Source organism: Bubalus kerabau, chromosome 8, assembly GCF_029407905.1.
Source record: "Bubalus kerabau isolate K-KA32 ecotype Philippines breed swamp buffalo chromosome 8, PCC_UOA_SB_1v2, whole genome shotgun sequence".
Taxonomy (NCBI): Eukaryota; Metazoa; Chordata; class Mammalia; order Artiodactyla; family Bovidae; genus Bubalus; species Bubalus kerabau.
In genome coordinates, this window is record NC_073631.1 from 80,870,431 (window position 1) to 80,883,419 (window position 12,989).

The 12,989-nt window shown below is 40.0% G+C and overlaps 1 protein-coding gene across 1 annotated transcript in view; it reads right to left on the reverse strand.

The window, feature by feature from the left end:
* HECW1 (HECT, C2 and WW domain containing E3 ubiquitin protein ligase 1) overlaps positions 1–12,989 on the reverse strand; it is a 483,654-nt gene that overhangs the window by 110,463 nt on the left and 360,202 nt on the right. The window contains exons 11-12 of the mRNA XM_055590733.1: positions 10,324–10,425; positions 5,277–5,427 (exon numbers count right to left, since the gene is read on the reverse strand). Of these exons, the coding sequence (XP_055446708.1) occupies positions 5,277–5,427; positions 10,324–10,425 (253 nt within the window). The remainder of the gene's footprint in view (positions 1–5,276; positions 5,428–10,323; positions 10,426–12,989) is intronic.

The window sequence follows — 12,989 nt, forward strand, 5'->3', positions numbered from 1 at the left end:
CTGTATAGAGCTTCTCCATCTTTGGCTGCAAAGAATATAATCAATCTGATTTTGATGTTGACCATCTGGTGATGTCCATGTGTAGAGTCTTCTCTTGTGTTGTTGGAAGAGGGTGTTTGCTATGACCAGTGCGTTCTCTTGGCAAAACTCTATTAGTCTTTGCCCTGCTTCATTCTGTACTCCAAGGCCAAATTTGCCTGTTACTCCAGGTGTTTCTTGACTTCCTACTTTTGCATTCCAGTCCCCTATAATGAAAAGGACATCTTTTTTGGGTGTTAGTTCTAAAAGGTCTTGTAGGTCTTCATAAAACCGTTCAACTTCAGCTTCTTCAGCATTACTGTTTGGGGCATAGACTTGGATTACTGTGATATTGAATGGTTTGCCTTGGAAACGAACAGAGATCATTCTGTCTTTTTTGAGATTGCATCCAAGTACTGCATTTCAGACTCTTTTGTTGAGCATGATGGCTACTCCATTTCTTCTGAGGGATTCCTGCCCACAGTAGTAGATATAATGGTCATCTGAGTTAAATTCACCCATTCCAGTCCATTTTAGTTCACTGATTCCTAGAATGTAAACGTCTCCTGTTTGACCACTTCCAATTTGCCTTGATTCATGGACCTGACATTCCAAGTTCCTATGCAATATTGCTCTTTACAGTATCGGATCTTGCTTCTATCACCAGTGACATCCACAACTGGGTATTGTTTTTGCTTTGGCTCCATCCCTTCATTCTTTCTGGAGTTATTTCTCCACTGATCTCCAGTAGCATATTGGGCACCTACTGACCCAGGGAGTTCCTCTTTCAGTATCCTATCATTTTGCCTTTTCATACTGTTCATGGGGTTCTCAAGGTAAGAATACTGAAGTGGTCTGCTATTCCCTTCTCCAGTGGACCACATTCTGTCCAAAAGTGACTCAACTATATTTTTTAGTCCACAGGGTCTTCCAGAATCTTATCATTCTACTGTTAATATTAAGAGGTTGAATCAATGTCCCCTCCCCTTCAAGCTGGGAAGGTCTTGTGGTTTCCTGGATGCATAGACAATAATGAAAGTGACAACTTGTGATGGAATACAGGAGCCATGCTGTGAGGAAGTCCAGGCAACATGGAAAGTCCACATGCAGGTGCTTGGAGTAACAGTCACAGCTGGGGTCCCAGCCAACAGCCCGTGTCCACCTCTAGATATGTGCCTGTCCGGCCCAGCCACCCTCTGACGGCAGCCATGAGATACCCTGAGAGGGCTCACTGAACTCAGCCCACCATGACAAGCATGAGAGAGGGCGATGATATGACAACAATGGCGCTAATCATCAGTTACTGGTGTTTACACCGCCAAGTCTGGGGTGGTTTGTTCCTCAGCAACAGACATCTGCAACAGGGCTTAGACAAACCTCATGCTGTGGCCTCTCTTTTCCTTCCCAAAGTGCAGTGACCGCAGAAGAGAATTCTAATGAATCAATATAACTTTATATGATTAAAATGTCTGAAATTTCACAACCTGCTCCACATGTCCTTGGTTGGACCTGTAGTATCCCATACCTTACTAGGTCAGCAGCCTCAAAACCCAAGTGCCAGACACCACCCCTGGCCTTTGCTGGAGAAGGGACAGTCCTGGAGAAGCAGGCCACAGAGCAACTCATGGAGGATCACCCAGCGAGGGCAGGGCTGTAGCCTCAGAGGCCCTCTTTGATCTGAAGATGAAAGAGAGTGTCAGAGAGCTGGTTCTCTTCTGTTTCATCAAGAAGAGTCCTTCAATAACCCCTCACATTTTATTTTTTTTCAGTAAAAGGTTAAATATTTATATTGCATAGAGTTTATGGAAACTGATAAGAAAGTCAGCTGGAATGCCTAATTTGTAAATGGACACACAGAGGAACACACACAAAACCAAACCAGAAGGAAAACAAAGCAAAACAAAACAAAACCCTTCAGGAGCCAAGCCAAAACAAACTATACAAAAACCAAACAAACTAAGCTTATAGGAACAGACAATTCTCACAGGCGGAGCTAAAATTGGTAAAAGAAGAGCTCATGGAAGCAGAAGTAGACCCTCCCTCCAAGAAGTGAAATGTAAGATGCACCAAAACACCAGGAGAATTGCTTAAGTCAGTAAAAACCCACCAAAAGATGATAAGGAAGGGAGGGTACCATTGCTGGCAGAGTGAATCTGCAGAATCACTTTAAAAAATACTCAAACACTGATATCAAATTTTGGGAATATAACCCAAAGGAAACATGCTAAAACAATCCTAACATTTTACATGCCCTTGGGTCTTGCCCAAAATAGTGATAAAAATAAATATCCAACAATATGACAAATTAACTAAATTAACATTCATTCATTGGAACACTATCACTTAAGTGATAACTTTAAGACTATGTAGCAATATGAAAATGCTAATAATGTAGTAAGTGAAAAATGAATATAAAACTATATCATCATTTTAAATATACAAGACTGTGCATATGGAACTTGAAAACTCGAAGACAGTTTAATCTTTTAAAAAAGCTAATCCTTGGAGTATAAAATTACAAGATCTTTTTTTTTCATATTTAAGACTTCCATTTCTCCATAGTATAATTTTATCCAGATAACTAAAACATCAAACTTGAGTTGACTATCTAAAATCAGACTACGTATTTATATTTTTGGTTTGTTTGAGAAGTATTTGTGAAGAAGGTAGAGTTAGTTGATTTGGGATATTCTGAAACTGCAGGAATTAACTTGGGAAATTGCCTTGTACTGAGTCCTGGTAAACTCTGGCCCCATCCAGCCACTGTGAGGAGGGACAGAGAAGAGTGAGAAAGAAGGTAAGGACAGTATGAGTGGCGGGCACGGTGCCCCATCAGTAACAGGGCTGCAGAGGAGGGAGCCACCGGCTCTGTGCGGAGGGCTCTGGGGAGGTTTCAGGAACCAAACAACATTAGGTTTGGATCTTTGTAGGATGGAGACAGGTGCCAGGTGAAAGGCAGGTAACGAGGGACTCCCTTGCAGTAGGAGCATGGGGCAAAGCCACCAAGGCCACTTGGGGAGTGGCTGAGGGCACGTGGTCACCTCATGCTACTTCATCAACTCCTTATTTTGCAGTGCACATCTCTTTGCACAAAACATTTGCCTTTCACAATCACCCTGCCAGAAGTCAAAAGAAACTCCTTCTTGCAACACTGAGAAGTATTTCCATTTTGCTCTGAGACAGTGATGGGTGTCAATTTCTCCTGATAACTGTAGGTCATCAAACAAATGCCCGCTATGTGTGGTCACATCTGCAACGGATACAAGACTGACAGTATACTTCGTGTGGCTGCTGTTATCAGGCCGAATCACTGAAAAACTGTAAGTGCTGGAGGGCAATAGGCTAAAATAAGCATTGAAGGGCCTGGATACTTATCTCAAGGTTATCTAAGTTTCCCTAGGTAGGATTTTTCACAAGAAATAAGCACTTTCTCAAATTGCTCGGTTTCTTTATCTGTCCAAATGGATGCAGCAAATATAGCTTCCTGTTCATCAAAGTCTGGCCTTTTTAAGCATGTTCAGCTCCACTGGAGGGCACAGGCCTTTATACACCAAAGCCTGTACACTTCTCTAGAGGCCTGGTTAAGGATGGATTTGGCTTCATTTTTATATTATACAATCTGAACATCGTGAACAAACTTCCAAGTATTTTTATGTCATGAGTCAAGGTGTTTACCTCTGCTTCTGTTTTGTTTTAGTGTTTCAACTGGACCTCTCATAGATACAACCTGATGGTACTCTCCCTGTTTCTTAGTCTGATAAATACGTTCAACTTCTCTGTCTGGCAAGACAGATCTTGAGGCTATTTCTGCCTGTGGCATCTGAACATGATCTCTATGTAAAATGAGCTTGCTGTGTTCCCTGCATTTTTAGTTGCAAACACCATGAAAGGACACTCCCATGGCTTTTGGTACATTTATATACAATATGTTCTTCCTTGTAATATGATTTCTTTCTGTGGGAATAACTAGGGAAATATGCTGCCAATGAAAATGCTTTATGGTTCTTATTAATGACACTCAGATATTGATGGGGAAAAATGGAAAGCAAGTGTCTTCCAAATGCTCATGTGATAAAAGAATCCTCTTGATTTTCACCTAAAGTATCCTCCTCTGCCTACAACATGGAGAAGGAAATGGCAACTCACTCCAATATTCTTGCTTCGAGAATCCTATGGACAGAGCAGTCCATGGGGTCACAAAGAGTCGGACATGACTGAGCGACTAACGCATGCTGTCTACAACAGCAGTAACTAGAAGTTCAACTTTTTTTTTCTGTTTATTTTTAATAGTATTAAATTGTCCATTTTTTTCTGTAGTATAGAGTTAACTTTCAAGGGATGTTTGTTATCCAGAGCTGTGTCCCCCAAGTCCAATTATTTATGCTTTCTCGTCCTTCTCCACCTTTCTCCTTTACTTCACACTAGCAAGACATCAGGTGGTTATAAACGAAGTTGAGCCTGCAGTTTGCACTCCTGGCTACTAAAAGTATCCAAGAGCCACTGCCCTGATCTTAAAGGAGCAAGATGTTGAGTATGATGCTTGTACTAGCTTACAACATGGGACAGACGCTATTGAGGGTTTTGTTTGCATGTTGAAAACAAAATGACATCTTTACGTGCTAAAAACTAGTAAAGGGCCTACGTTTTAGAGAAAACAATTCTCAAAAAGTATTTTTAAATATTTCATTTTCTATGATGAAAGCTGTTTAAGAATGTATATTTCTGAGTATGTAGCAATTATGGGACTGGAGTAGGCATGAATATAGCAATTTATGAGACAGCTTTTTTTCCAGGCAGCTTTTAGTATTCTGTTAAACCTATCCTTGGAATGTTTTCAAACTGTTTCCAAACCGTGTTCCAGACCTGTTTGAGATTCTTATGACAGATATGAATGTCTGGCAGAAAAATGTGCATCCATGTATAATTTGCTTACAGTTTCTGAACGGTTCCTGGAACATTGACACCCTCAGTGAATACCTGGGTGGGGGGTGGTCCATGAGCCCCTGGGTAAGAACACCTGGGTTTGAGCCTGGGTCATCAAGGTGTACAGAGGACTCCCCATCTTTAAATGACACTCAGGCTTAGCTTATGTCCTGCTGCTGAATTATAAATTTAGCTTTCCAAGTACTAACTATGAGGTGGTTAATTACTTTGCAGTTTCCTCATACAATCTGAGCAGAAAAGTCTAAGAGGGAATTTCATTAATCGCCCTTCCCGTTTGGTGGTTTCTAGGGGCTCACTGCATGCTGGTCACCCACCGCCTGTTGAGCTGCTCCATCTGCTGGACGGACCCAGATCTCCGCATCCCGTCGGGGGTGGCTGCGGCTGTGGGGCGCTGCCAGGTGGTTGTGCGGTTCACGTGGTCCACATAAAAGACCCGCCCGTGGCTGTCAATGCGAGCTTCCCAGTCTGGCGCGTGATAAAAAGGCAAAAAGAAAAATCAAGGACAGACTACGGATCCATGTGAAACAGATAAGCACTTCCAGGTCTTCTGCAGGTAGAATTCACTGCTGGTGACTTGCTGAAGACCAAGAACTGCCCAGAGCACCTGCGTGACCTCTGAGGCATTGGCATGGAGTTGGTGTGCCAGGAAAGAGCCCACAGGACTCCGATTCTCTGCCGGACCATTTGAGACGGTAACTGGGGTTCCTCGAATATGACCTATGTTAAAATTCTAACAATTTCTAAAGGCAAAGTCAAATATTTATTTCCTTCTTTAAAAAATTTCATCTTGTCAATTTTCTTGGCTACCAAGTGACAGCTGGAAGATAGGAATATCCTCCAGCGAAAGCTGACACTCTGATGCTGAAAAAAGTCCTTTCTTTGTTAAATCTGATGGAGGATGGCTGGTTAGGAGGGAATAATGGCTCCTCTTAAACCCAGGTTTGACTACAGTTCTAAAATACTGCATGTAGATGCAGCTTCCTATAACCTCTAATATGTCACAGACTTAATTGATTGCCTCTTGAGAGAAAGAATGGAAAGATTTGACCCTTAGAAACTAAACTCAAATCATCCTTTGATAAGTTGTGATTCATAGTTTATGTCCAACCTATCTGTGGCTGCCAAATATTTCTTGACCAAAACAAAACCAATCATGACTATTAACTAGCATCGAGCTTTTTAAGTACCTCTTTGTTGATAAATAACCATCCCAAACAGTAGAGGGAGCCCAAGATAAAGATAAATTCTTTACTTCTCAAATTTATAACAACAGCAACCAACTAAAAGGTAGAAGCGCAGATGATACAGTCCATGATATACGTAGGGGCCGGACTGGGGTGATAGGATGAAAAAAATCCTTAAAACGGAGAGAGCTGGGACTCACATGTACACACCTGAGCTTAACGAAGATGCGCTTAATGTCTGCTGTACCAGAGATGGGCAAAGCTTTTAGAGTCCACATGTAAAAATATGGTGGAAATAACAGCTTCATGATAAAGTTATGCTGAAAAATGAGTTACACTAAAGAATAAAATGCAAAAATGACTGCAAATGAGGAAAGCTATTCAGCCTTTTAAATGAGAAAAGCCATAGCTTTTGGGAGTAGGTCAGATATTTAACAATTCTGTTGAAAAGGTATCATTCAGGTAATGACATAGCAACTCTCAATTGTTTTTAAAATGAAAAAATACATTTGGTTTAGTTATGGTTTGATGTGTACATGGTTTATCTGTTTGTGAACATTATGGCTTATGTTTGACATTTACCTGAGGGACTGCCAAATAATGCCCAAGGAAATCTAAAATATCAGAAAATATCAAATTCGGCTTATAAGACAAATTGAAAAAATATATAGTCAGGCTGTATAAATATATTCTAGAAGGTTTTGATTAAATTTGACTACTAGATGATTCAGCTGTCAACTGTTAGTTGTAAATGTTAATTAGCTCATTGATGGAATTGTGTATTTGTGTAACTACTGGGTAATTAATTGCAAGCCAAACATTAAAAAATTTCAGTGATTCCCAAACTAGCAGCAATTGGGCTTTTTTTTTTTTTTTTTTTTTTAAACCCAACGTGACTGTCATCCAACAAAGAATGAGTGTTAACCTTTGAGGAGTATCATGCTACTTCATTCACTTGAACAAGCACCTCCTTTTACTCACTATGAACTGGAGATCCGGCCAGATCCTGAGGACACATTGCTGACTAACACACACCCCTGCCCTCCAGATGCCCCATAGTAAAGGAAGGATTCCTTCAAAGACAAGACTCCAGTCTCATGGATTCTCCAAGGAAAAGGACTGAAGTATGGTGCAATGATAATGATCATTTCTATGAGTTTCCGTATTTCCAAATCGCTCACAGCAAAGAATGTGAAGCCAGACAGGCCCTCTTGTTAATATATTAAACATGTGGAAGGCAGAGGGCTAATTAAACCTCTCATAAATATTCAGAAAATAATAGCTAAGCATAATTAAAGATTATAAGTGGGTTTTCTTGGTTGCTTTGTAAAAGAATTTACTTTCAAATACTGTGTAAACCATATTGCATTAAGAGAAAATTTCTGAATGGAACTTCAGCCTCAGCATGTCCAATTCACTTGGCTTTGAGATACCAAAACAGACTCCTGAAAAGGATACCTTAATGGATGACCTTGGGACAGTAGTCATTCATGTGCGTCCATTCATTTGTGACTGAGGGATCTGTCATATATTATACTACATATTATCCATGAAGTCTAAGGACAATGTAGAGCCTAATAATGTATCCTAGTTTAATTATTATATTCATAAAACCTATAAATTTTACTTTCACATTAACAAGTACAATATCATGTTTATAGTCTGGGCCTTTCTCTTGAACTTCTGTCACATCTCACTGCCTTCTTGACATCAATACCTGGATGACATTTCAAATATAACACGATCAAAACCAAATTTCAGCTCTTCCCCACCCAAACCTGCTCTATCTGCAGCCTTCCCTTTCTGTCTCAGTTAAATCCAGGTTAAAACTCTTGGGGTCATTCTTGACCCTTCTCTTTATTTCATACATCATACCCAATCTGTCAGTAAATCTATCCACAAAATATCTGTCCAGAATCTGATCACCTCTCTTCACCTCCTCTGCTCCCTGCTGGCCCAAGCCACCACTGTTTTTCACCTGCAAGAACCTTATGCTGGGTCTCAGGCTATTTTTTTTTTTTTCCTCACAATTTAATGTCAACACAGAAAAACTTTTAAGTCCTAAGTCAGACAATGTCAAGTCTCTGCTCAGAAAACTACAATGTTCTCCTTTCATCCAGAGTAAAAGCCAAACCCTTAAGTGGTCTACAAAGTCCTACGTGAGTGATCTGGGCCCCTGATAGATCTCTTTACCTGCTGCTTCCTCACTTCCTAAATCTGCTCCAGACACACTGACCTTCTTGCTGTTTCTCAAGCCCACCAGGCAGGCTGTTCTATTAGCTCAGAAAGTTCTTCCTTCCCAATACTTGGGTGGATAACTCTCTTACCATCTTTAAGTCTAGCTTCAAATGTTGCCTTGTCAATAAAGTGTACCCGATCACCCTATTTAAAATGGCAAATCGGCCATCAGTATACACTCCAGATTTTCCTTCCCCTGTTCTGCTTTTGCTTTTTCACAGCACTTAATACCTTCTAATGTGCTGCATTATTTCTTCATTTATTCTTTTTATTCTTTATTATCTGTCTCTGCCAGTCTAGACTGTAAGCTCCTTGAGGGCAGGGATCTTCACCTGTTTGCCTTACCTAAAATAATGCCTCACACAGGATAAGTGTTCAATAAATATTTATCCAATGAATAACTATCAGGGATGAATTCATTCACGTACCACGTGAAATTATTTAAGAAAATTTAGCTGTTAGCTTCACTACCAACTTTTCTAATATTTTCCAGTGTTACATGGACAGAAAATTGAAACTTGTCTGGAAGAAATTTATTTTCACTATCAAAAGCAGCATATATAAAGCAATTCTTTAAAACAGAATATATTATACTCATTTATAATATCTGTATGTATAACTAGTTATTACTCTTGCATGGATTGAAGGTCAATTCATGTGCACACTCACTGATAGGTTTTTTGATGTGGAGGAAATGTTCCTTTCTTGGAGAGAAAATGTTATAGGTATTTTTCTAAGTCAGAAGTATCTCTAGTGACATTTATGGAATATCCATAAATCAGTGTATAAACAAAGAAATCAGGCATCAAAAGGTAAAGGACATAATGCCTATCTTGGTCTCTTCCAACAAATATAGTGTTCCTTTAAATTGGTCCACATATTAAAAACATTGTTTTATCATTGATAAATTACAACTGAATAGGAGAAGACTGGTGTAGATGTTAAATATATCATATTGTCAACAAAAGATGAATTAAAGAATAAGTCTTTCTTCTTTCAAAACTCTAATGGGTTAATGTAAGCACAGGCAAAAAAATGTAAAGAAACACTGATTCTTTGCATCCTAGAAAGATTCTGCAGTTGTAAAATTTATCAAATTTTAAAGGTTATCTTTGTTTGAAAAATGAGTTGAAACCAAAACAGGGATGTTCTAGAATTCATGAACATATGTGATGCTAAGTGAATATATAATAGCTGGGGTGTCAGTTCCTTCTTACAAACATAATAATGGAATATTATAAGGGCAAATTACATTGGGACAACATCTAGAGACTAGTCCAAATCTAGCACTTAGCAGACGAAAACATTAAAATTTTACAAATAAGAAAACTGAGTCTCTGAGAGATTAAGTGATTTTCCCAAGTTAAAATAATCAGCTAGATAATTATTAATTACTCATTACAGTTACCAGGAGAATGTGCTTGAATTCTACCCCTAAAGATGATGTTTTGCCTGGAAACCTCTAAGAACTGTAGAAAAAATTTGCGTCTGTCACATATGGGTACAATTTAGAGTAAGGAAAATGCAAGTTGAAATGTTTTATTATGTGGAGATGCTTGAACCATAAATGGTCCCATGGAGAATAACAGGATTACCCCATCTTGAACTGAAAACTTTTGAATATAAAATAGTAAAATTTGTGAAATAAGGGTCATGAACAGTTTGCAAGGACTAGTCAAGTCTTGTGAAGAAATGCTCTCCATTTCAGAAGTTGAGGGCTACTGAAAATACTGGGTTATCTATTTGAGATCACGTCCTGAAACCATCTGACAAAAAAACCAACCAAACAATTTTTATGGTAGGCGCCGTAATGGTTTTTGATCACACTGTAAGGTACAGAGTGGGGGAAGAGTTTGGATGTTTATATACAAAGTTCATACTGACCTGCTTAGATTTGATAGGAAGAATTAAGACACAGGTTTTCAAAACTAAAGCTTACTTGGTGGAAGAGGCTCATCGATTGTTGGGTAGTGATGATGTTCAGGCCTCAAGGAAGGAAGCTGGCTTACTGGCTGGGAATTATGGAGTATAGGACATTCACCTACGGACAAGATAGTCAAGATATTCAGATTCATTCATTGCTGTGGCAACGTCATCAAAAAAGCATGTCTGTAAAACAAAATCACTGCAAGAAAAAACCCCAAAGAGTGGGCAATTGATTTTTTGGTTCTTTGTCAGTTTGTGACATTCAGAACCATTCATGAATGAGTGAAGAGAGGGAACTTTTTTTTTTTTTTTAACTCAAATAGTCAAACATTTCATGGTTCTGATTTGTACCATACCAGACAAACAGGTAGGATTGGGGACCTGAATTTTCTTGAGGGGAAGGTGGCATCAGAAAGGGACCTAGAAGAAAATGAGCAGAGCCTGAGATTAGCCCAGGAAAAGAAACAGGCCTGTTGGAGGGAAGAACAGCATTTATAAGGTCCCATACATTTTTGGGACTGTGCAAAATGATAGCTCCTTTTTCCGATAGATTTCATCTGAGGGCTGCCAAGAGGTTGTCTTTCAGATTTTGTGTTTGGAATGAGACTCTTAGCTGCTGCCATTTCAAGATGGGGTTAAGGAACTGACGGGCCAAGAAGATAAATTCTTATTGCATGAAACCTAGGGCCTGGGGTGGGGAGCCAAGGACCTATGGGATTTTGTGATTGTTTTAAGTTATTCTGAGGAAGAAGCAGACAAACCAGGGTGTTCTGGAAAGAGAAAAGACAAGAGACGAAGGAAGTAGGTAAGAGGCAGGAACACTGAGACAGGAGAACTTGAAACATGGAAGTGGGATAGAGGGAAGCAGACAGACATGGAGAAATTTTAGAAATAAACATATCCACAGAATGCATGGCCCAATTATGATAGACACAGCTAATATTACTGTCAGGCAGACCTATGATGAACCGAATAGTGTTTTACAATGGAGTTCCTATTTCATGATGTCTTCAGGTCTTGGTAACACTGCATGTAGAGGGGCCTCCAGTACCAGCCGTTTGGGTCACATAATCAGAGTCAATTGCTCTTGATCAGTGAGGAGCTAGAAAAGTTGAGGCCATGAGCCAGCCCTCAGACTGGTAACCCCCATTGTACCCCATCCTGGATTTCTCACAATAGTCCCTATTGGCCAAAGGACAAAGCTCTGGCTTCTCCTTCTTTTGTCCTTCCACGGCTGATGCAAATATCAAGTGTTCCATTATTCTGTGGTCCGAAAGAGACAAACTGTGAAAACCAGTGTTTAAGATCTTTGTGGGAGCTCAAATTTCAAAAATATTTCTCAGAGTGTCCATACATGGAAAGGATGATTATTTCTTTCTGTTCTAGATCTATAGAACTGACTTAAAAACATAAGCAGAAGTTAATTAGGAAGGAAATTACATGAATTTAGCCATTTAACTCCTTGAGCTAACTGGAAAACAAAAACAGGAATGTATTCAGGAACAAAGGGTCCTTTTAAATGTTAAATATATAACATCATTTCTTGTGCAATCTCTGGTGTGTGACTCACACCCCTGGGGTCCTCAGAGACTAAGGAAAGTCAAGGACGGTGCCCTTCCCTCATGCCAGCATATAGCTCCTTGCAAACTGACTCCTGTTCCAAAGCTGGGCTCTGTGTTTAGTGGATATAACACTTATGTTCGTATTTATATGTGCTTAATGTCAGAAACTGAAAAAAAAAAAAAAAGAGAAAAACAATGGTACAGTTGTTATGTCACCAGCTGCTGTGTTTTAAATTTAGTTTGTTAAAAAAAAAAAAGACAGACTTACCTTGTTGTAATTAATTCAACCAATCAGGTTAATTACTCCTCCAAGCTAGTGGAAACATAATAGTGTTGCTTGCCGGGTTAATGGAGCTGACCCCACCTTCCCGTGAACCCCAAGCAAATGCAATGATGTGACTGATGCATCTCAGCCAACGGAATGGAAGCAAGAGGAAGCAAGCCACTTCTGTTCTGCACGAGGCCGCAGCTCCGCACCATCCCCCTCACCTCAAATACAAAGCAAGGGTCAGACCTGCTAGAACTTCTGAGAAGGAAATGTATTCCAATTTAAAAGGGAGTCTTGCTGCTCATCTACCTGGAAGAACCCTCACTCAGAGGCTGAGCACTTCGTAGGAATCATCTCAGTTAATCCTTCCAACCCCTTTAGGGTATGTTCCACTTTGCACCCAGTTTACACATGAGGTTTGGAGCAGTTAGGTAACTTGGCTAAGGTGTCATGGCTGGGAAGTGGGGAGACTGAAGATAAACCCAGGGGAGCCTGATGCCAGGGTTGAGCTCATGATCACATTATTATTGTTGTTGTTTAGTCCCTCAGTCGTGTCCGACTCTTTGTGACACCATCGACTGTAGCCTGCTGGGCTCCTCTGTCCGTGGGATTTTCCAAGCAAGAATACTGGAGTGGATTGCCATTTCCTTCTCCAGGGGATGTTTCCAACCCAGGGATCGAACCCACCTCTCCTGCTTGGCAGGCAGATTCTTTACCCCTGAGCCACCTGGGAAGCTGCCCATAATTGCATTATGTTACTTTTTTTTTTTTTTCATTTGATCTGAAGGTTTTTAAAAACCATTTTATGTTGAAGCTGAAAAAAGAGGCACATGTGGAGGGAAAAGAAAC